Below are 25,534 nucleotides of genomic sequence, written 5' to 3' on the forward strand. Positions count from 1 at the left end.
AGAAGAGATAAGAAAGCCTTCTTCGGTGATCAATGCAAAGAAATAGAGGAAAAGAACAGAATGGGAAAGAGTAGAGATCTCTTCAAGAAAATTAGAGATACCAAGGGAACATTTCATGCAAAGATGGGCTCAATAAAGGACAGAAATGGTATGGACCTAACAGAAGCAGAAGAGATTAAGAAGAAATGGCAAGAATACACAGAAGAACTGTACAAAAAAGATCTTCATGACCCAGATAATCATGATGATGTGATCACTAATCTAGAGCCAGACATCTTGGAAAGTGAAGTCAAGTGGGACTTAGAAAGCATCACTACGAACAAAGCTAGTGGAGGTGATGGAATTCCAGTTGAGCTGTTTCAAATCCTAACAGATGATGCTGTGAAAGTGCTGCACTCAATATGCCAGCAAATTTGGAAGATTCAGCAGTGGCCACAGGACTGGAAAAGGTCAGTTTTCATTCCAAGTCCAAAGAAAGGCAATGCCAAAGAATGCTCAAACTACCGCACAATTGCACTCATCTCACATGCTAGTAAAGCAATGCTCAAAATTCTCCAAGCCAGGCTTCAGCAATACGTGAACCGTGAACTCCCTGATGTTCAAGCTGGTTTTAGAAAAGGCAGAGGAACCAGAGATCAAATTGCCAACATCCGCTGGATCATGGAAAAAGCAAGAGAGTTCCAGAAAAACATCTATTTCTGCTTTATTGACTATGCCAAAGCCTTGGACTGTGTGGATCACCACAAACTGTAGAAAATTCTGAAAGAGATGTGAATACCAGACCACCTGACCTGCCTCTTGGGAAATCTGTATGCAGGTCAGGAGGCCAACAGTTAGAAGTGGACATGGAACAACAGACTGGTTCCAAATAGGAAAAGGAGTACGTTAAGGCTCTATATTGTCACCCTGCTTATTTAACATATATGCAGAGTATATCATGAGAAACGCTGGACTGGAAGAAACACAAGCTGGAATCAAGATTGCCGGGAGAAACATCAATAACCTCAGATATGCAGATGACACCACCCTTCTGGCAGAAAGTGAAGAGGAACTAAAAAGCCTCTTGATGAAAGTGAAAGAGGATAGCGAAAAAGTTGGCCTAAAGCTCAACATTCAGAAAACAAAGATCATGACATCTGGTCCCATCACTTCATGGGAAATAGATGGGAAACAGTGGAAACAGTGTCAGACTTTTATTTTTTTTGGCTCCAAAATCACTGCAGATGGTGACTGCAGCCATGAAATTAAAAAATGTTTACTCCTTGGAAGAAAAGTTATGACCAAGCTAGATAGCATATTCAAAAGCAGAGACATTACTTTGCCAACTAAGGTCCGTCCTGTCAAGGCTATGGTTTTTCCAGTGGTCATGTATGGATGTGAGAGTTGGACTGTGAAGAAGGCTGAGTGCTGAAGAATTGATGCTTTTGAAGTGTGGTGTTGGAGAAGACTCTTGAGAGTCCCCTGGACTGCAAGGAGATCCAACCAGTCCATTCTGAAGGAGATCAACCTTGGGATTTCTTTGGAAGGATTGATGCTAAAGCTGAAACTCCAGTACTTTGGCCACCTCATGAGAAGAGATGACTCACTGGAAAAGACTCTGATGCTGGGAGGGATTGGGGTCAGAAGGAGAAGGGGACGACCGAGGATGAGATGGATGGATGGCATCACGGACTCGATGGACGTGAGTCTGAGTGAACTCCGGGAGATGGTGATGAACAGGGAGGCCTGGCGTGCTGTGATTCATGGGGTCGCAAAGAGTCGGACATGACTGAGCGACTGAACTGAACTGGACTGAAATCATACACTTTTCCTGTGACTAGGTTGGTATTTACCCAACTGAAATAAAATCTATGTTCATACAAAAACCCTTATGTGAATGTGGCTTATAGTGCCTTTGTTACTAATCCAAACTGAAAATAAACCCGGTAATAACAAGAAGCAACTACTGATACAACAACATGGATGAAACTCCAATGCATTATAGTGACTAAGAAAAGTCACACTCAAAGGCTACATATTATATGATTCCAATCATATGACATTCTTATAAAGGCAGGGCTACAGGGAAAGAAAATAGAAAGTGGTTATAGGATTGTCAGGGAGGAGAAGTGAGTGAAAGTGGGGGAGAGATAAGGGGAACATGATAGAAAGTCCAGAGGGAAACCCACACACCTATGGTCACCTAATCTATGACAAAGGCAAGAATATACAACGGAGAAGACAGTCTCTTCAATGAGTGGTACTGGGAAAACTGGACAGTTATATGTAAACAAATGAAACCAGAACCCTCCCTAACACCAAATACAAAATTAAACACAAAATGGATTAAAGACCTAAATGTAAGGCTGGATACTATAAAACTCTTAGAGGAAAACATAGGCAGACCACCCTCTGACATAAACCATGGCAAGATCTTCTATTTACCTCCTATAGTAATGAAAATATAAATAAATGGGACCTCATTAAACTTAAAAGCTTTTGCACAGCAAAGGAAATCATCAACAAAACAAAAACAGAACCCTGAGGACTGGAGAAAATATTTGCAAACAAAGCGACTGACAAGGGATTAATCTCCAAAGTACACAAACAGTTCATGCAGGCCTATAATGAAAAATAATGGCCAATCGCCATTTGGGGATTGACCTAAACAGACATTTCTCCAAAGATATACAGATGGCCAAAAGGCACATGAGAAAATGCTCAACATCACTAATCACTGGAGAAATGCAATCACAACTACAATGAGGTACCACCTCACACTGGTCAGGATGGCCACCATCAAAAAAATGTACCAGCAAAGGCTGGGGAGGATGTGGAGAAAAGGAACAGTCCTATACTGTTGATGGGAATGTAAACTGGGGCAGTATGGACGTTCCTTAAAACACTGAAAAGAGAACTATCGTGTGACCCAGCAATCCCACTCCTGTGCATATATCCAAAGAAAACCATGATCTGAAGAGATACACGCACCGCAGTGTTCACTGCAGCACAATTTACAACAGCCAGGACATGGAAACCACCTAGATGTCCACCGACAGAGGAATGGGTAAAGATGCGGCACGGATGTAAAACGGAATACTACTCAGCCTTAAAAAAAATACAAAAAACCAAACTTGTAGTAACATGGGTGGACCTAGATTATCATACTGGATGATGTTAAGAGAAACACAAATACTGTTATCACTTATACGTGTAATCTAAGAAAATGGTACAAATAAACTTATATACAAAAAAGAAATGAGTCGCAGAGGTAGGAAACTTATGGTTACCGGGGGAAAGAGAAGGGGTGAATTGGGAAACTATGGTCGGTATATACATACTGCTGCTGCTAAGTCACATCAGTCGTGTCTGACTCTGTGCGACCCCATAGACGGCGGCCTACCAGGCTCCCCCTGTCCCTGGGATTCTCCAGGCAAGAACACTGGAGTGGGCTGCCATTTCCTTCTCCAATGCATGAAAGTGACAAGTGAACATGAAGTCACTCAGTCACATCCGACTCTTAGCGACCCCATGGACTGCAGCCTACCAGGCTTCTCCGCCCATGGGAGTTTCCAGGCAGGAGTACTGGAGTGGGGTGCCATTGCCTTCTCCATATGCACACTACTACGTATGAAGCAGGTAGCAAGGATCTACTGTATAGCACAGCAAAGTCTACTCAATACTCTATAATGACCCACATGAGAAAAGAATGTAAAAAAGAGTCGATATATGTATAACTGATTCACTTTGCCGTTTACCCGAAACTAACATTATAAATCAACTACATTCCAATAAAAAAACTTTTAAAAAGTTTGAGAGGATGTAGGAGGGGGGAATTTTCTGAAGTGATGGCAATGTTCTTTATTACCTAATTACACATTTGTGAAAATTCAGAGAACTGTATAGTAAAAAAAAAAGTAGATATACTATATATAAATTACACCTTTTAAAAATGCACTATCCAGTTTGAGTTTAAAGAAAATGAATTTTGGATAAGCTGAGTATGTGAATAAGGATTTTCAAGGGAACCTGTTTTGTGTTGTTAAATAATTACTTATAGTTGCGAAAATATTTACTGTACTATCATCTTAAACAGACTGCTCCTTTCAGGGCATTTCTATAAAGACTAGCTATTTTCTGGGCTTCCCTGATGGCTCAGACAGTAAATAATCCACCTGCAATGCAAGAGATGTGGGTTCGGTCCCTGGGTTGGGAAGATCTCCTGGAGAAGGGAAATGGCTCCCCACTCCAGTCTTCTGGCCTGGAGAATCCCACTGACAGAGGAGCTCGGCAGGCTACAGTCCATGGGGTGACAAAGAGTTAGACACGACTGAGCGACCTGCACTTTACTGTCTGCTTTCTGGTAAGGGGTTAGAAGGCCAAGAATGATATGTGGGGTGCATCGCAACTGAACATGAATCATAAATGACACATCTTTGAAATTATTCTATTAAGTCCATGGGAAAATAAAAACAATTTAACATCCTAGAGGAAAAAAAATGTATAAGTGTAATTTTTTCTCTAGGATGTCACTGTAGAGAAAAAGATATAATGATGATTACATCTTACTACCATAAATGCTATTTAAGAATGATAAATCTAACCCTAAACTTGACATCTTAAATACTCCTTATCACTTAAGGAGTATTTGTGGCTATTATAACAGTGTCATAAATATTATGCAGGCATTGGTATATAAAATGTGGAAGCTTTCCTTGGTCAAAAGACACATATCAAATACATCTCAATACACCTTTGCCCAACTCTGAGACAAGCCAGCTTTCTGGATTCCCAGGTTGCCTTTGCACTCTTGTTACTATGAGGGCTAAACTGCTCTCTGGTAGCTTCAGTCTATTTATTTATAGAGACCCCAATACATGCTTTTAATCCAAACCTTCCACATCACTGTCTATTCTATGCCATTCTTCCGGGTGCCACACGGCCAAGCCCCAGAAACAAAAACTAGGTGTTTAGTTTTAAGTTTTGTGAATCAATAGCTATAAAAATTATGTACCATCTTTCTTTGGACATGCTACTGTTATGTTAGCAAACTAAAGGAAGGAAGTCATGTTAGCAAAAAATAGGAAGGAAGCATAGTGAAAGCCTGAATTATGGAATGGTCTATCCAATAATTCATTCTATCCATATTTGGTGCCTTAGAAAATGTATCATCTCTAAGACCTGATACTCTCCCCTTCTGCTATTAACTCTCAACTATTGAGAACTGAATACACATAGTAACTTTCTTTTTTTCCCTAAAAAGTCTTTATAGACTTCAGCCCACTAAATTAGAAACAACACAACAATGGAAATCTGGTCCAGATGAATACAATTTACAGTCTCAAAGCATTTAATTATATCAGGTCTCACCAAGCACTGAAAAGCTGTTTTCTCAATGAAGGCATGCTAGCGTAGGTCATTCTCCTCCTTTTGTCTTCTTTGATCTATATTTAACTCAGGACAAGTTCCTTCCGGTTCAGTAACCATGTGCTACAAGTAACTTTATGTACCTGATGAAGTGCTCCTGCTGGTAAGACAATGGCATCACCGAGGAACTGAATAAGAGTGCAGGTTTTGACTCCATACTCCTCAAGCAGTCTTTGACGAAGCTTTTTGTTCACATACCAACTCTGGTCACGTATTGGATCATGTTCTGGTAGAACTTCAAGGCCTTGTTCTTTTGAAATCTGAAATAGGGATTACAATTAAAATATATACCCCAATTTAAGTGAAGGAAATGGTAAATCCTGTTCAGCTACATTTCAATGTTCTTTACAGTAAGTCTTTGTTCTCAGAATCTTCTGGAATGATGATTAAGCTTAAGTTAAAGAAAATCATGTTCTACAATTGGAAAAGCAAAAGGATATGAAACTGATGCAGACTGATGTAATGTTAAAAAAGTAAATTATACTCCTTTCTCATCTTCTCCTTTCACTATGAAGTTTTCTCTTTTTTAAAAATAGTAATAATGATCAGTTATTTTTCCCAGTTTTTTTGGCTACACTGCGAAGTTTGCAGGGATCTTAGTTCTCTGACCAGGGGAACTGGACTCATTCCCCGAGCAGGGGAAGCACAGAGCCCTAACCACTGAACTGGCAGGGAATTCGTTCACAATGAGGTTTTCATCCATTTGGTTCCTTCCAGTAACTTTAAGAGTATAGCACAAAGATGGGGGAAAGGTTACTTTAGTAGCTTTCTTCCAAAAGCCAAACCATTTGTATATATGAACTTCACAGATATTTTTTGATGCTATTCTTTTTTTAAGATAGGTACAAAGATAAATACCTTATATTGCTAACCTTCTAACCCTTGAGAAATGAATTTCAAGGAACCTTTTGACTAACAAGTGAAATCTTCTGCTTTAAAAAGCATAATTTATAATAAATTAAGACTGGTAGGTGGTTCTGGGATAAGATAATAGTTACAGGGACATAGCTCCTTCACTTTTATACGGACCAAAGACAACCCTTAGTTCATTCAGAAAGAAGAATACGAAAACCAGCAATTATGGTCCCTTAAAAGAAATTCTTATCATTACAAAATTCAGAAAATATTGAGAAAATGGTCTAAACTAATTTCAGATCAATGTGTCACTTTTTAACAATTAAATGCACAATTACTCAAAATGTCAACCTATTCAAGTATCACAGAGCAACCAGATATGACAGAGTAGAATTACTCCTTAGGTCAATAGCCAAAAATATCAACAACATTAAAAAAAAAATCTGCTTTCTTCACATTTCTATGACATATTAAATTTTACATTCTATAATTCTAGTCACTACTTTTCACCAAGGGTAACATGTGACTCATTAACAGGTTCTTTACGGAGATAAAGAATACTAGTAACTGAGAAGAAACTGCCATTCAAATTTCTCAAGAGAAAGGAGCTTTTGATTTTCAATAACAAAAAATTCCGTCCTCCTAAGTAAAAATTATTTCATCATCTTACCCTGCTGAATGCCAATGAGGTTACATTAAAAATTAAGTCTTCGTTCAAGGTGAAGAGATAAAACTAGGTATGGAACCTAAAATTATACCTTCTGAAGAAATTCCCGTATCTTGTCAACATCTTTCCCAGCATAAATATGCCACAGAGCACCCGGTATTTCACTTGAGTCCTTCAATCGTTTTCTTAAAATGTCATCCAAATCTTCTTCCTCAAATTTCTTGAGTATTCCTAAAACGCAGAATATTTTCATACTGGTCAATAAAGACTACCAGAAAGTCAAGAGGCCTAAGATTGACCTCTCAGAGAAGCACAGTGCCTGACTAGACTGGACAGGAGATAAACTCAGTTATACATGAAAACTGTGATAACTGCAAGAGCAGAGAACACTGGCCTGGGTACCTGGGGATAAGAACGATTCCCAGTTCATTTGCTTTCCATAAACCAAGGACAGGAGATAAAAACTCAAGGACCTTTACTCAAACTTGACCACCTTTTTTCTTCTTGTCCCAAACTGTGGTCGTAACGACGTTACACACTCACAGCATTCCGTAACTCCCAAGGGCTTTCCTGACCACTATCAGGCAAGGATCATAATCTCTATTTCACAGCTGAGCAAAAAGGTTCAGTGAGGAGAAAGGATCTGTTCATTACCATGACTAGTGAATGGCAGAGCAAAATGTCTCATTTACTATTACTGATTAATCAAGTGCTAATCCTTCAGGTGCTATGATTGAGGATGGATCAGACCATTCTGCTAATATGTTGACAAATTAAAAACTGTGCATATATATGTATGTATAAACAAAGGTTAATCTATGAGTGAAGTATAGGAATGTCATCATTTTCAAACTGCTGATTTCACTACAATGAACATTTTAAAGAAATGTTTTAACAGAAAAGGAAATCCATTGCTTAACACAAAGAATATATCAAATGTTTAATAATTTATGATAGTGAAATCTTTTTTAAAGTTAGCTGCAAAGATTTTTTGAAGTCAAACATTAGATGTTTACAATATACCAAACACTGTCCTAGAATGCTGGGGATTAGTTAAGACTTCCTGGAATAAAAGAGGCTATTAATAAGTGTAAGTAAACAAAAATATCACAAGTGCAATCATACAAGTTAAAAGGATGCAGAAAGACTAGTACAGTCCTCAAATTTTTTTCTTAGTTTTTATTTTTGGCCTCACTGTATAGCAGACATGTGGGACCTTAGTTCCCCAACTAGAAAGCAAACCAACATCCCCTGCATTCGAAGCACGAAGTCTTAACCACTGGACCACCAGCGAAGTCCCCTGTCAAATGTTATCTTTGAACGACAAAGATAAAGAAAATTGTTACTGCTCTGTGAATTTTTAAAAGCTACTACAAAGAATACATCACGTTTCCCACTTTATGACAGTGAAATCACAAGGACAAAGATGACTGTTGGAGCAGAAAGGTTTACACTTTGATAAAGACCTTGATCTGATCTGTTTTGAGGAATCTGAATGAATATAGGAATTTGCTAGGGAGACACAGAAGTCGGGGAGCCATCGCAGGTGGAGGAGAAAGCATGTGCTCTAAGTAGGCACCAAAACATTCCTTTATATGGTGACCAACAATGAGAACTGGCAGATTAAAAAAGTCCAAAAGTTACAGTGCTAATGGGCTTTTCCCAAAAGACCGAATATTATGGTATGAAAAAGAGGGATGGGAGATGAACTAGGAAGATGAAAAAGTTCTAGCATTTAAGGACATGAAGGAAAACCAGGGGAGAAGAGCAGGTTGTATGACCTACAATAACCTCTGTATTGCAGACTGAGTGCTACAGGGGATAATTTGAACCAAGCACAATGAGGTGCAAACGATTTTCCTTAGCATCTGCAAGGGAGGTCCCAGGACCCTCCACCCTCCCATGGCAGATACCAAATTCCACAGATGTTCAAACGGGTGAAGTGTTTTACCGCCCCTCACGCTGTGTACTTTTAGACCGTGTATAATACCTAATATAGTGTAAATGCCATGTAAATGACTGTAAATACAATATGAAAACCATGCAAACAATTGCTGGACACAGCAGGTTCCTTTTTCATTGTTTGGGTGGCAGAATTAGCAACTTTTGGAGTAGAGCATATTTTTATTTTTTTATTGGGGCACAATGTTGTGTTAGCCAAATTCAAGTTTTACTTTATGAAACTTACTAGAATTTTCTCTTTCCTCAATTATTTGCTATCCTTGGTTGGTTGAATCTACACATGTGGAACCCACAGATTCAAAGGGGTAACTCTAACTCTGTGGCACAACAGGCTTTTAAAAGCTAAGTAACCTGGCACCAAAGGACACACATTTCTGTGCTAGAGCTCAGACTATAACTCAGGCTTGCTTGACTTTCAAATTCTTGGGAGTGGGGGAGGTAAGATTTTTTACTGACTGTAACAGTTAAATTAGCTGAGAAACTATGAGTTTCTATAGTTTTGGAGGAATTTAGCTTGTATACTGTGTGTGTGTGCTCAGTGGCTAAGCTGTGTCCCACTCTTTTTGACCCCATGGACTGTAGCTCATCAGGCTCCTCTCTTCATGGGATTCTCCGGGCAAGAATACTGGGATGGGTTGCCACTTCCTTCTCCAGGGGATCTTCCTGACTCAGGGATTGAACCCGAGTCTTCTGCACTGGCACGCAGATGCTCTCCACTGAGCCACCTTGTGTATTACAGAGGCTGTTAAATATACATGATCAGAGTGAATACTGTAATAAACCGCCAGGTCCTGAGCACCTCGCCACTAAGCTGCAGATACATTCTGGGTTCCAGAAAAAACTGTTGAACTAAGTAGTGGCTGGAAATCATGTATAGAGTTTCACAGGAAGTGCACATACACCAGAATGGGAATAGAGTCTATAACTCTAGAAAAGTCTGTGATTCCATTATACGAAGAATGAAAGGTGTAGTATTACTGAAGCCACAGTCAGTATTTGAAGAAGAGGCAGTGATTAACAGTATCATTTATTACAGATGGTTTAAATAATAAAACGACCAGAAAGAAACCACTGTACTGAACCATGACTGTCGGTGAGAGCCACAGCAACAGTAATCTCAGCGGGGCAGCAGGCAGGGGACAACCTGCACTGAACTGAAACGTGAAAGGGAGGTGATAGACACGGCGAAGAATGCATGAGTAACAGGACAGTGGCCAGGAGACAAGATCTGAAGAAGGTTCTGTGAGAAAGGTGAAAAGTCTAAAGTCTGCTCCTACTCTCAGAAAAGAAGCCAGTGTAAAAAGAAAAGTTTAAGGACCAATGTCTGTAACGAAGGGAATGATAGATGGGTAGATGGAACAAGGTTTCAAAAAGATACCCAGAGGGCAGGATCTAAAATCTACACACCGGATAGAAAATTTATTTCTACTTAGGAAAAAGGCCCCTTTCTCTTTGGTACCAGAAGGGAAAACAGCATGCTTGAGTTATGAACATGTCTTCATCGTCTTCAGAACAAAGACCTAGTTTCTATTCTTTACTAAATGTTTTTAAGTGAGCTTACCATTTATTTTCATACACTCAATAATAATATGAAAAGAGTAAATAAAAAATATTCACTTTTAAGACTTCCCTGGTGGTCCAGTGGTTGAGAGTCCACCTGTCAGTGGACCACAGGTTTGACCCCCGCTCCAGGAAGATTCCACATGTTACAGGGCAACTAAGCCCATGCAGCCAACTTCTGAGCCTGAGCCCTAGAGTGTGCTCCACAGGAGATGCCAGCATAATGAGAAGCCTGACATAACAAAGACCCAGCACAGCCAAAAATAAACCCAATTCTTTTTCTGGTGGTGGTGGTGCAGTCGCTGAGTCATATCCGACTCTTGTGACTGCATGGACTGTAGCCTGACAGTCTCCTCTGCCCAAGGGTTTTCCCAGGGCAGTACTGGAGGAGGCTGCCATTTCCTTTTCCAGGGGATCTTCCTGATCTAGGGATCAAACCCAGGTCTCCTGCATTGCAGGCAGATTCTTTACCAACTGAGCCACCAGGGAAGTCCTCAAAGTGAATTTAACTCACTTTTAAAATTGAAAATCCTTTGTGTTAAAAAAAAAAAAGCCAGGTAAAATAATCATAGCTCAAAATGGGTATTAAATATCCCTAAATACACTGCAATTTTGGGGGTAATCTTTGATGTTAACTCAGAGGCTGACATTCTGGATAGTACTACTGGGTGTGGTTATTCAACTGCTTTTCCAAAACACCACTATTCTTAAAGTTTCTTTACCTGCTTTTGAGAGAATGCCATTTCCTTTTGCTATGCCGACATAGACGAGAATATTTACAACGTCAGACACTTCAACATGCAGATTTGTTGTTCCTATATCATGATCTTTAGCAGCAGCTACCCCTGTGTATAAAATGAAATTTTATTTAACATCATACTTTATATACCCTACATATTCCTTTCAAAATCAACTCTATGAGGAAAGTCTGTTATAATTTGAGCTTTAGTCTCCTTATTCTAACACCTGCCCACAAAACATCAAATATCCATGAAATACACCATAAAAGTCAAATTAATAGAAAATGTAACTATATTTTTACACTCCTGGCTATTAATACCTAATATACCACTGGTCTGCTTCAAAAAATATTTGAAAGAATTATTAATGAAACAGATTTAGTAGAATCTAAAAATGATTAGACAATTTATCTTTGGTCAGAAGTTATTTAAAATTCCACATACTTCAAGCTGATAGAAATGCAAATATATACTCACCATAAGCACTGCACAACCTGGGTCCTAGATCAGGGCGTACAAAAAATCCCGGTAAATGAGAGGCCAAGTTGAATTTTCCTTCTGGATTACAATATTCTGGCAATGGCAGGCTTTTTAAAAGATCTTCATATCTGAATAACGACATTGACTTCTTTAAAATATAGATTTACATTCTTAAGTATTTTCAAATATATAATGTTCAAGTTGTTATGCTTTCCATAAGGCCTCTAACAGTTAAAACTTTTCTTGGCTTCATTCAAAGTTTAAATGAATGCATAATATACAGATAAGCAAAGAATAGAAGGGATTCTGACTAAAACTGCAATTCTGCTTCCCTAAACACAGCAAACTGAGAGCACCAAGAGAAGGGAGGTTCCAATCAGGGCCTCCTGTTCTCTGACAGAGCATTCTCTTCTTTACTGCCCTAGCAAAGACATTCACATTCCCCTGCTGAGACCACAGAGATTCAGTTCTGTAATTTTTTTTCTTACTTCCTTTTAATTGAGGAAGATACTACTTAAAGCTCACATTTGTAGTTCATTATCTCACTCCTTGGATAATCTCAGCTCAACCTCAAAAGTCAAGAGTCAAAACAGCCAAGTATAAAAAAATATACCTTGCTGGCATCATAGTCTTGAAGTCTTCTCCTGAAGGGCAATCTTTCAATTTTAAAACAACTGTTTCTCCACTTTTTGTTTTTTGCCGTTCTATAAGGATGCAATTGATTATTAAAAAGATAATTTTTGTCTTTTTATTCTTATTAATGTTTGAAGAGGAAAAAAACATAAAATGAATGAATACCTCTATTATCATACAGTAGGTACTTAAAAGAATGCTTTTATTTATGTATTCATGTAGTATAAAGATGTTTATTCCTTATGTAGATATTTGCAACATCATTAAAAAATTCTTTAAAAAAAACCTCTTTACAACTGTTACTAAGGTTAAAATTATAATCTTACATTTTTAGTTTTTCAAAATGTTTTACACAAAGTATTTAATCCAAGTTTCGAAAGTTTTTGGGGTTGGTTGCCAAAAATATTCCCCAGGAATATTAATATACTGAATACAGCATAAAGAAACAGAATGACTTTTTTTGGCGAGGGCAGTCACTGAGCCCCCTGAGTTCACCCACCAGGGACTGAACCATAGCACTGGACCATAGCAGTGAAAGCCTGACTCCTAACCACTGGCTCACCAGGCTATTTCCAAATGACTTCTGTATCATCAAAGGAAATGAGGGACAGAGACAGGAATAGGACCCAGTCTCTTGATTCCAAGTACTTGTTTCTTTTTACTAGAAAACAAATAATACAAACGTTTCAAAGATCTAAACAATGTATTTCCAATTTATCATTTTGGGAAGACAAGTTTAAGAAAACAGTAAAACAACAACAACAACAAAAACAACATACTTGAAACTTCCTCAAAACCATCCCAGAATTCCTTAACATTGGCATTTGAAATAATGCTGTCTTTGCAGTTGAGGAGATCAGCTTGGTGGTCTCCAAAATCGAGACTAATTGAGTCCGCCTTCCACAAGCTAATGTTCATTTTCTTATGCACGCCAGAAACCACTGCAGGCTTATAAACGATAGATAATTAAAAGTTAAAAGATATACATGGACACTTCAAAAATTTGATTTTATACACAACATACAGAAAACAGTTAACATGTTGAATTTACGGACTAATTAATGACAAACTGTGAGAATTAAAGCAGCTTTGAAAAATAGTTCCTGACCTGGAAAGATGTTCACAATATATTTTCAAAGAGAAAAAGTGGTAAAAGAATGCCATGTACTGGCAGAGTACACTGTCATTTTTGAAAACAGTAATTATAATATGTAGTATTTTTCAGGAAAGAGTCCGAAAGGCTACATTAAAATTTTCATTTTTAAGCAATTTATGATGTTTTCATGTTTTCTTTACAGATTCATTTCTAAAGAAAAAACATAACCTTGTACATATGTAATGAGATTTCTAAATATATAGTCTTTTGGCTTAAAACAAATTATATCCATTTTGATTTTATATCACTTAGAACATGCACATATTCTTTACCTCTACAAAGATAATGACAAATAAAAATATTAACAACCAAGCACAACAATAAATTTAAAATCTATGACTGATTCCCTGAAAGTCAATTCGTTCTTTGAAATCACATGAATTCCAAGTCCCTCCAGACTCTCTAACCCAGAAACCAATTTGAGGTTTTAAAACTTCAATGCCAATGTCAAAAAAAGATCTCTAAGGCAATCTGATGCATTATTTTTAGTTTTTTTTTAATCCTTTATTATAAATGAAGTAAAAAGAAAACACAAAGTTGTGATTTATAGAGTCTCTTGTAAAAGATATTGTTTTACATACTCTTAAAACACATAAAGTATGAGGCGCCATAAGTGCAGAATAACCTCAAGCTAAGGTTGTTATCACAAAAGATATGTCAAAAACATAAAACAAACACTACACTAAGAATAAGAAGTTAACAACTTGGGTAACTGCAACATTAAAATTCCTTTCAATGGGCTAATAATATATCCAACTATTAAAACAGGTCAGCTATTAGATAATTAACTATGGCTGATCATTCACATATTAATTTCCAGACCTTATTATGTCTATTCAGTAATACTTCTATCCAGCCTTGTAACATTCCTTATTACAGTAACCAGCAGCTTGGGAAAAGTAAAATTTAAAAAATATATTAGAATATTTTCAAGCAGAATTCTTAGGCTACTATCATCATCATCTTCCTGAAATACTGAAAGCCTTTGTAATTTGACCCCTTGCTTCTAGTCTTATTCCCTTCCAATTCAACTTCTAATCTGCTTTGCTGTGTTATTCTATGTTGATCTGTACTACACATGAAATACAGCCAATATTTTATAACAATCACAAACGGAGTATAACCTTTAAAAAAATGTGAACACTGTATTGTACACCCATGACATATAACACTGTACACCAACTATATTCCAATTTTTAAAAAGTCAACCTGATTACTTTGATTCAATTAAATCTGTCGTCTATAGGATAAAATTCGATTCTTTAGCATGATATAAAGGTCCCTCAGAATTATAACTAAACACCTCATTTCCCCATCATTACCCCACAAAACTCTTATGTCAGGTAATCAAGGCTACTGAACAGTTCCTCGAACACCTGATCCTGTTTATTTCTAACCTCCCACCCATCTAAAAATCCCTGAGACAACATCAGTTTAGACTACCAGCCCTTTTGAACTAGTCCTCTAGCTCAGCCATTCACTCTTTCAGGTTTCCACAGTACCTGAGACAAAATTCTTAGCACATTTAACATATTTTTAAAAATATTTACTTACGAGGCTGTTTAAGCCTACACAAACTTAAGTTGTCTAAATTGCGACCTAGCAATGGCATCAGGGATTCAAGGCAGAGCCAACCAAAAAAATATGTATTAAATACTGTATATATATTTTTTCTGGGGTGAGGGACCAAGCTATCATCAGATTTTGCAAAGGACTAGTGACCTAAAAAGATTAAGAATCATTGTGCTAAAATGGTTCTTACTCATAACTTATTTATTTTTATATTCTTATTGGCCAAGCACAGAGACTAGATTTTACTAGGTGCTCAATAACTATCTACTGAATGAAAAAAATGAAGTAAAACAGCAATGATGTTTTCCAGAATGCAAGGAAAAACCTGAACAGGACACTAAGTCATACAAATCCCTAGTTTATGCACTAATGTAGTAGATCACCACCCGAAACGTGTATCAAACATTATTATGTCAAAACTGGTCAAATAGAAAGTCACTTTTATTTGAGCAGAATTAAATAATGGAGTTTCTCATTTAAGATTTGATGAACTTATAAATAAATGTCCTATAGTCAAAGGCAAAAACATCTACACTTATCAGTTCAAGAAAAATGCTTTCAGTATTAACATTATAATAGCAGATATGAATCTGTTAACTGGACTAAAAGACAAATGTAAAGAAAGGAAGGCAATACCAAACTTTGTAAATACATGACTTTATTAGAAGTCTGCTCACTAGCAAACTGAAACTATAACATCAAATAATCAGTGCTTCCCTATTAATCAATAAAAATCTGGCCCAAAAATCAAAATTCAGAAATAATCATTCTGATAACTTTTGGGATATCTTCCAACCCAAAAGTGTCAAGATTATCTTTCCCTTTTCTCTTTAGTCCTAAGGAGAAAACCATTTTTCCTACTCAACCAGCTTCAGTCCCTCCCAGAGCATACTAAATCAGCTTAAAATACTCACTCGTCCATATTTCCAACACTCTTTGAAAAGCTTCCAATTATTAGCATTTTTATAATCCTTAAGCCACAGAATGTGCTTCTCGCAGACCCAGGAATGTGGTATATCACTGTACAATTTATTGTTTTCATCCATGGCACATTTTCTGCTCTCTTTGGGTTCTTCTTTGAACTCTGATTTTACATTTATCTTAGAGGCTTTATTTGGTGGAATTTTGTTTTCAACAACTGAAGCAATTATGTCATCAAGAATGTTTGGCATAGTCCTTCCACTTTTACCACTCTAATAAGAAAAAAATAAATATTTTAAACAGAAACGATTACATTTGGAAACCTCTGCTTTAATTTTCCATTAACATAGCAAACACCACCACAAACAATGTATCTGGCTTCAAGAATCCAGCCAATGGATTTGGGTCTCTAGTGCCTACACTGCTCCTGGCAGTGGGAAGCAGAAGTTGAGGGGTCTCCATGGGAAAAACTGTGGGATCTGCAGAAACTTGAAGTGTGGTCTTTCTTACTTTCATAACGTTTTAGGATCAGGGTAGAGGGAATAGAGATTAGGAAGACTCTCCCAACTTTTAAAAGCTGCTAAAAATTTGTGTCTGCTTATGCAATTATTCTGTTTTTATTTTCTTTCTGGTGAAAAAGCAAAAATTGATGTCTATATATTTTAAGTAAGAAAACTTATATTTGCATCCACCCCTCCCCCTCCCCCCCAATTAGATACATGCTTTTCAAATTCTGAAGGAGTATCTTAGGGCGGTTTTGGAATCAAAATGTCCCTCGCTCAACTCTTTTCACCTGGAAAAGAAAATCTCTGGATTTTAAGTTACCAGAATTATAACGCAGATAGGAACATGTGCAGTACTTTGGTATATTTGATTGCATCTGCATCTATCTATCATGTAGTTCACAGCCAAGACCCCAAATCTAAATTCTTAAATTTAGAATTCCATATGAAATACAAAAATCTAGCTTCTCACTCACGGGGGTTCCCATTGAATAAACTGGTGCAAAGGCAATGCCAGCATCTGTAGAACCCACGCGTAGCTTGCCAGCAGTTGTGGTCAGCAAATCTCGTAATGTTGAACCTTGCTCATTATTCTGGGATACAGGAGGTGATGTTCTACTATTTGGAGAATCAGGATCATCTTGTTCTCTCTCTTCTTTAATTTGCTTTTCAAGGGCAAATTCTTTGTTTTCTAAAATAAAACATTTTAAAAAATGCAAATAAAATTAAACATGCTATTAAAGTACAGACAAAGGGATCATACAATTACAGTAAGAGATGAAAGCACTAGTGATTTAAGTACCTGGGCACACACCAGAGGATGGGTTAGATCCTTTAGGAGTCAAATAGTTTGAATATGAGAAGGCCTTCCTCAATATTTTAGACATGAAAGTGAGTTTGCACCTGTCACAAGTGAAAAATGCTATAGCTAAGACAGGGACAAAGTGTAGATAAGTTACAAATCTATTGCGCTGGTGGCTTTATTGATGTGCTCATCTACAGATGATTCTGCACCTAGCTTTGATATGATCATAGGAAGTTGAGTTCCTAGTAAGAAACATGTTTTACTAACCCTAAGCCACAGTGCAAGCAAAAGACAAAACTAAAGTGTTCTAAGTGGACAGTAGTACATTAATGTATCATAGTCCTCTGTTGATTATAAATCTTCTATCAGACAATCAATCAGATTTACCTTTTTTTTCCTCTCTGGCCTTTTGCTCTGCAAGATCTGCTAACCAGTGCAGGGGTGACTGGGATTCTGGAGGAGCTAACTTGCTGTCTGTGCTCACATCGCTCCCTGGACTGCTGCTGCCATTACTTTCAGGCTTCTGAGGGGTGCTCTGCTGCTGAGACTCAGGCATGCACAGAGAAATTTTATTACTGTGATTAAGAACACTCTGTAAAACCTACAAAGGTAGAACAGTTGAATTTTAAAAATACTATCTCTTCAATTATTCAGAGTTAAAAGTAGAGGTTACATTTATACAGTAACATAGGAAACATGATTTACAAAACATTAAGTCCTAAAGTGGATTTCAAATATCAAAGTTGATTCCTTTAACCATGCAGTTTACTTGAATAGAGAATTTTCACTCACTTGAGACACACCATTCATAGGAGAAAAATTTCCAACTTGTATATTCTGTTTGTTAGTACAATGACAATGGGATTTAATACCATATTTTTCTCTAAGAGTGTGCATCGCATCCAAAAGATCTGTCAAAACTACAAAATATAATGGTTAATTAAAAGGTTATCATTAGTTGTTAAGATTATAAAAAATTTTTGTTTTTCTTGTGTCTTCACTTTTCTTCCATTTTTCCTTCATCCCTCCTATCTATTTCAGGTTAGATCATTCAACCAAATTCATGTTCTCTATTCTTTCCTCTTTTACCTCTATAATGGAAAATCAGTATGATCAAAGAAAAAAAAAGGCAGAATAACCTATAATAAATAAATCTAATATACTCTTTTTCATTACATTCTGGTTCCCCTCAACCCACTTTCTCAGCCAAGCTGCACAGCTTGCAGGATCTCAGTTCCCCAACCAGGGATCAAACTCGAGCTCCCATGCAGTGGAAGCATGGAGCTCTAACCACTGGACAGCCGAAGAACTCCTAGTTTTCTCCACCTAAAATAGTTCCTCTGTGGCTTTCTTCATCACTGGGTTTGGGCTTATCCTGCTAACTATTACAGAGGATTCTAAGAACAGAAAAAGAACAGTTTAAGATTAGATAAACCTTATTTCTTCATTCTACTACTACTATCTACTTCTAAGTAATCTGGAACAATGAAGAGCTGTTACACTAAGTCATTAATGTATATTTATACTTACCAGAACCAGGGATAATTTGAGTTGGCATCAAATGTTTGTGATCATGAGGCTGTCCCTTCACACACTTCATCCAAGCATACAATTCTTTATCTGTAAGATTATAATGCACTTTTATATCAATCATGGTTTTGTAATTATAAAATTGATGGTATATATAAAGAGCCTAACAATTATATAAAATGTCAATGGTAGGCTTCATATGCCTCTTAAAAGAAAAATAACCAAACATTTCCACTATTCTGAGAATTTTATAGAAACAAGATACAAAACATATGAAATGTTACTAGACTTTTCTAAAATGACTGTTCTTTAGTCTCATTAATGTATTAGTCACCTCAATCTTTCCTGTAGCTAATTTTTTACTCTTAGCTATTTGTGACAAACAGGCTTTAGGCCTGATCTTGGTACCTTAGACTTTTCAGTTTGAGGCTACTGCCAACTCATTTTTTTTAATGTGTCAGACATAAACCGTCACAAGACATGTAAAAAGCTTCAACTTGATAGACAGCATTTAATAGCTATTACTGCAACAAGGCTCCATACCTGGAGTAGTCAGTGTATTCACACAGAGCATGAGGCATATCATACACAGGAAAAAGTTTAGCACCTTGATCCCAAGATCTTCTTCTATGAGACTAATGATACAGATAACTACTTATGATACGGCTGTAAGAGCTTCAACAAACGTTAAAAAGCTCATTAAATTCAACGTTAAAAAATCCAGAACTATTTTACAAAAAGTTTCAGAGGAAATAAAATTCAAATCAAGACAAAAACTGATTTTAAAAGTGTTGACTTTCCCTACAAAACCTACATAATAACTTGTAAATGTTCTCTACTTATATTTTAGATATTTAGGTTAGTTACCACTATATATCTATAACCTAGTCAGTGTGAGCTTACTGCAATATTTATCAGTGAAATAAGGAGATATATAAATAAAACAAATATATATTCATATATTTATAAGACAATACAACTCAAGGCATATAGATTGTACTTTAAAAATCTATGGTTGACCGACAGACTGTACTTTCAAAATTAATAGTACTATGGCATCTGACAGCAACACAACTTAGGTTTATTAAATATATACAACTTATCTTGTTTAAGAAAGGAGTCATGCTTATATATGCATACAATATAAGAAATACATTTATTTCTTTTTAATCTGGCAAAGGAAAAATGAAAGTAACATGGGACCAGTAAAAAGGAATGGAGTTTTGTAACAGTGCAGCTAGTTCTTCTCTCAACCAAAAATATTCAAATAGATTCTTAAGGTTCTGAAGATACTTAACGGCCTTCAGTGTGTTCCTTACTGTAGCTTTACATAGGTGCAAGGTGCAGACCACAGAAACAACTAGCTGTGGAGCTCCCCCACTTGCTTAGGGCTCTGTGGTAAGCGCTGGGTATGTAAGAAAAAGGGTGAGGCTTTAGTAGTCCTATCACTGGAAAAGCCACTGATGGCTAAATCACAGTTCATCTGTCTGACACACCACTTTGAAAAAGAGCTGCCTGCAACGAAAATCACATTCACTGCTTTTAGATACTGAATAGGCTACCATTAAATGTGATTTTTCTTCTAATACTTGCACGATTTGAATCCTCTCATTTAAGACTGCTGCTGCTCCTGCGAAGTCGCTTCAGTCGTGTCTGACTCTGTGTGACCCCACAGACGGCAGCCCACCAGGCTCCCCCGTCCCTGGGATTCTCCAGGCAAGAACACTGGAGTGGGTTGCCATTTCCTTAGACCCCCCAAAACCTTCAGGTTACTAGTATTTAAGTAGCTACTTCCTTAATTGTCTTGGATAAACTTTATCTAAAACACTTGGACAGCAGGAGAAAAAGGTAAAATTACTTTCTTTTTAAACTTTCTAATATCTTCCAGCAGGAAGGACACTGTTTTTGTGCCATTTTATTTTTTCTAGAATTTTAAAAATTCATTTAACATATAAAAGACTTTTTCATTTTCTAACTAGGCATAAACAGTGCTAGTGGCAGCATATTCTTAAACATTTTGATTTAGCTTTATGGACCAACTTTTAGAAGAATCAGTTCACTCTAGCAAGTATTCAATTGTGACTTTGTTGCTTGACTATGTAATTAATAGGTCCTCTAAGGGAGTTCAGGCTCTGACACAGTGGACTCTGAATGCAACAAAGCCTAACCTAAATTTGGGCTACATTAAGAAAATATCTACCTGAGAGAGTGGATCTACTAATCAGACTAAAAAGGTATAGATAGTTTTATTTTAGAAAATCTAGCTGTTTCAACAAGCTGTAGTTAACTTAAAAAAAAAAATAAACTTCACAAAATTTCCTATTATATACGTAATTAAGGAAGGCAAGGAAAAAAGCCTCTAATTCATCTAATTTTCCAGATCAGTGGTCCTAAAGAAAACTATCTTAATAAAAAAAATTTCAATTTAGATGAAGCTGTAACTAACCTCTAGAACTCTTCCTTTCCTTTGCCTTGTAACAATCTAAGCAGACCACAAATCCGCATTTCTGGCAGACCCAGTGAATGTTAAACAATGTTGCTTCACACGCATCACACATCTCCCGGACTCCTCTCACTGCTCTTTTCCAGGCAATTTTGGCTGAAATACAGAGAAATAAAAATTTAAAGGCAAACATGCTCTTTTCCATACAATTTTCACAGAAATGCACAAAAACCATTAAACCAAGGATTTCAAAGGATTTATTAACGATCAAGAGCAGATTTCTTGATGTAATTAGAAATTCTCTTCAGAAGACTTCCATCTAATGGAGGGCTTCTTCACTCTTGGCACCCTTGACATTTGCGTGAATAATTCTCTTTTGTGGGGGACTAACCTGTGCAGAGTAGGATGCTGAGTATCATCTACGGCTTCCACCTATTAAGATGCTACTTCTCTACACCCCCAGCACTTTCCAGTTAGCAAAGAAAGGCACCTTTTATTTCATTCAGTTTGGCACCTTTCAGATACAAAATGTCCCCTGGGGGACGAGCTACTGACTTAAGGGATGCGAAGGAAAAGAAGCCAATGTTTGGAGCACCTGCTATGTTAGGTGCTTTCCTTAGTGAACAAAATACTTCATAAACAAACCTATGAGGTAGTGATCATTCCCATTTCACATTCATACAGTTAAACAAGGAACAAAGTTGAGATTCAAATATAAATTTATCTAACTGCAAAGACTGTGATGAACAAAAAGCTTAAATAACTGGGATGGAGTATGTCTTTATATGGCAAATGCTGAAATTTCCCAATCTCACATTCAAAGACTCTTTATTGTGCTCAATTATTACCAAAATGTTATTGTCATTTCAAACTGCTAATCATTCAATTCAACCTCAAGTGGAAAAGACATTAACTAAATACATTTGGATGTATTTGCAGATAAAAAAGTGTCATTATCAAATTAAAAGTAAACAAGCATAGGTAAGGTAAGATTAAGGACTTCTCCCATGGATGAAACATACCCCAAAGAGAAATTCTTAAAACGAAATGTGCATAGTTGCATGTTCTAAGTATTTAACTTTCTTACCATCCTTTTTCACCCAGGACAAAGCTGTTTTTTCAGATGTTACCAACTGACAGAACTTATCACCTATTATATCCAAGATGTATTTTGACGTTTCTATGTCTAGTTCATCGTCGTCATAATTTTCATGTGTCCATAAACTCATAGCTTCATCATCGTACTGGTCAGGAGTAGAGAAACCATCTATTCTAACCACTCCATTTTTACTAAATGACAATCTGAAACATTAAAATATAAAAGCATTAACTAACAAAACACAAGTCCAGGCTTAAAAAGTTATACAGTGAATTTATATTTAATATAAATTACATTTACAATTAAAAAACATGAAAATAGGGTGGTTCTTCACATACACAAACTTTACTAACACATTTAACCAACTTCTGACTCCCATAGTGCTTACAAATGGCAAAAAGTGGGATCAATTTCAAGTTGTTTCAAGAAATAAGATCTTTCCTATCACTTAACTACTTAACTCTAATCAAATGAAAACTATCCAAGTGGTTCATGATGACAAGAGTTAAATGCTGGCCAAAAGCTGCCTTGAGCAATGCAGTTACTTTATACATAATCTAAAGTAGCAACCTCTACAGTTGAAAATGCTCTAAATTACCTGAAGACTGAGATTTTTTAAAATGCTAAATTAAAAAGTACATTTTCTTCATTAATTAAAATGACACTTTATTAAAGTGATTTGGAGGAACAAGACTGAAATAGTGTATTAGGAAATCCATTAGTACTTCCTTCTCTTAGCTTCTGCTGTCCAATTTATGCAACCCACTCAATTCAGGTTCCATTTAGGGTAAACGGAAGGCAAAACTGCCATTTTCCTGCAGGCTGATGGTTATTTTTCAGTTATTTTTGTTCTCACTCAATTCTCAAAGAGGGTATCAGTACTACATTACAAATCATTCTGTATTTTTCAAACGGACCAATACCAGCAACATTCGTTTACCACTTTTTCCTGTCATTTTATTACCTTTCCCTCTTTTTCTTAAAAAATTAACTTTCTCCTTCCATTACAATTCTTATTTCCGCTTGTGTTGCGTCTACCTTTCCTTAAAACTTTCCCAAGGTTTTTTGGCAATGCGTTTCTTTTTGGCTGTGCTGGTGCTCCATGCTGCGTGGCCTTTCTTCTGGTTGTGACAGCTGGTGGCTACTCTAGCGGTGGTGCGTGGCCTTCCCTCTGGTTGTGACAGCTGGTGGCTACTCTAGCGGTGGTGCGTGGCCTTCCCTCTGGTTGTGACGGCTGGTGGCTACTCTAGCGGTGGTGCGTGGCCTTCCCTCTGGTTGTGACAGCTGGTGGCTACTCTAGTGGTGGTGCGTGGCCTTCCCTCTGGTGGCTTCTCTTGTGAAGCATGGGCTCTAGCACTCCTGGGCTCTGCAGCACAGGTTCCACAGCTGCGGCTGCTCGGCAGCACGTGGGATCTTCCCAGATCGGGGATCAAACCTGTGTCTCTTGTGTTGGCAGGGAGATTCCTTACCACTGAGCCACCAGGGGAGCCCTTCACAAAGGTTTTCTGATCTTTTCAAACCTACTCTCCTGACTTCTTTTCCATCTTCTCTGCACTTCCATGTGGACTACCTTCTGTAACAATTCTTTGAAGTTGTTTGTCCTTTGGGGACTGCTGTCTAGAAAAACCATGGAGAGATATTCTGTTCCTACCAACACATATTTTTGGGATCTCCACTGCACTACAGAACCTTTATTTGCCAGAGCAAAGTGCTTCTTAACTTCTTAGGAAGATGAAGATGACGATTTGGAAAAATAACTGCAACATCAGAGGAGCACTTCATACAAGCTTGGGACTATGCTAAGGACTTTGTCTACTTTATCTCATTCCACTTTCATGAAATCTCTGAGGCAGGTACCACTATCATTCTTATTATGCAGATGAGACAGGCTTAGCTATAATCCTACCACAGTTAATAAAGAACTAAGGGATGGAGCTGGAACTGAAATCCAGGAATGATTGATTCTGGAATCTGAGGCATCAACTAGTCTCTACTGGCGGGATTACCCAGCTGTTCATTAAACTCTTACAAATGTATAAACTTTTGGTATTGAAGTATGATTTAGTAATACTAATATTACAGTAGAATGTAAGTTAGTAACTATTAAGTTGCTTTTGTTTACCACAACCTGTGAAATGTGGCATGCTACTAACAAATCCTTCTAGTCATTTTATAATGCTTATAGTACATAGATTTATAGACTATCTGCTATTGTGGCTAATGCAAATACAAATGTGACATTATTTTGTTTTATACAAATAAACTGCTGTTTCCTATCATTTAGGGAAAAAATACTAACATTTTCTCCTTAAGGAAGAATAAATCTCTCAGAAGAGGAAGGCCCTATGAACACTAGCAGTGAGAATATGAGTTTAGTCTAAGATTTAACTATTGTTAAATTGGCACACAAGACTAAATTTAGTATCTTTTTACAATGCTTTTATAACAATTCAGAAACACAGGCTCAAAGCCTCATTCCCATCTCCAAAAGACCCTTAGAATGACAGTACAACTTCCAAAATCTATTAACATATTTTCCTCCCATCACAAATTTTCAACTTACCGTCTAAAGTAGTAAAATCTACAAAACACTGGTGAGTGAGTTGGTTCTTCTCCCTTTTTACTCCGAATAAGTCTACATTCTCTGCACTTTTGCAAATTAGGCCCTATCTCACAGCAGGAGTCATCCTGTAAAAAGGATTCCCCAGTTTGCTTCAGCTTCTTGACTTTACGCCAATCCTTCAATACTGAACGAGGGATGCCAGCTGTAAAACCAGTAGAAAGTATTAGCAAGATGTATCTTTTCACAAAGGTAAACTCCTTAATATTCAAATCAACTGAAAAGATCACTTGGAATGAAGGCAAAAAAAAAAAAAAATTCACGCCAATCATACAATTATGACCATATATTAAGATTGTAAAAAAAAAAGATTACAGTCCTAGGTATTCATTATAACTAAAAAATCAATAGCATTTTTATTATTCTACTCATCAAATGAACTCTTAACTTCAGTATGATTGAAATGCACAGCTAAGTGAAATTTCCAACTGGTTGAAATCTTCCTACGTTCAATATTTGTATCTATTTAGAAGCAAACATGAGAAAGGTTCATTTTCAATGGTAACCTAGAGCTAAAAATATAGTTCTTCTACACATGAATTAGGTATATGTCAGAAGAGTCTCTTTCAAAATGCACATGAA

At 37.0% G+C, this 25,534-nt stretch overlaps 1 protein-coding gene across 32 annotated transcripts in view; it reads right to left on the minus strand.

Annotated features, from left to right (window-relative positions):
- The window catches only part of JMJD1C (jumonji domain containing 1C), a 321,872-nt gene that overhangs the window by 8,991 nt on the left and 287,347 nt on the right, over window positions 1-25,534 (minus strand). For all 32 annotated transcript variants that reach the window (XM_069571773.1, XM_069571772.1, XM_069571765.1 and 29 more), the window contains 14 exons: window positions 24,896-25,097; window positions 22,321-22,535; window positions 21,237-21,389; window positions 18,791-18,880; window positions 18,053-18,180; window positions 17,648-17,861; window positions 16,932-17,146; window positions 15,946-16,224; window positions 13,083-13,251; window positions 12,284-12,374; window positions 11,668-11,798; window positions 11,173-11,295; window positions 7,020-7,159; window positions 5,490-5,666 (listed from right to left, as the gene is read on the minus strand). In XM_069571773.1, coding sequence (XP_069427874.1) covers window positions 5,490-5,666; window positions 7,020-7,159; window positions 11,173-11,295; window positions 11,668-11,798; window positions 12,284-12,374; window positions 13,083-13,251; window positions 15,946-16,224; window positions 16,932-17,146; window positions 17,648-17,861; window positions 18,053-18,180; window positions 18,791-18,880; window positions 21,237-21,389; window positions 22,321-22,535; window positions 24,896-25,097 — 2,327 coding nt within the window. The remainder of the gene's footprint in view (window positions 1-5,489; window positions 5,667-7,019; window positions 7,160-11,172; window positions 11,296-11,667; window positions 11,799-12,283; window positions 12,375-13,082; window positions 13,252-15,945; window positions 16,225-16,931; window positions 17,147-17,647; window positions 17,862-18,052; window positions 18,181-18,790; window positions 18,881-21,236; window positions 21,390-22,320; window positions 22,536-24,895; window positions 25,098-25,534) is intronic.

Source organism: Ovis canadensis, chromosome 25 (genome assembly GCF_042477335.2).
Source record: "Ovis canadensis isolate MfBH-ARS-UI-01 breed Bighorn chromosome 25, ARS-UI_OviCan_v2, whole genome shotgun sequence".
NCBI classification, from domain to species: Eukaryota; Metazoa; Chordata; class Mammalia; order Artiodactyla; family Bovidae; genus Ovis; species Ovis canadensis.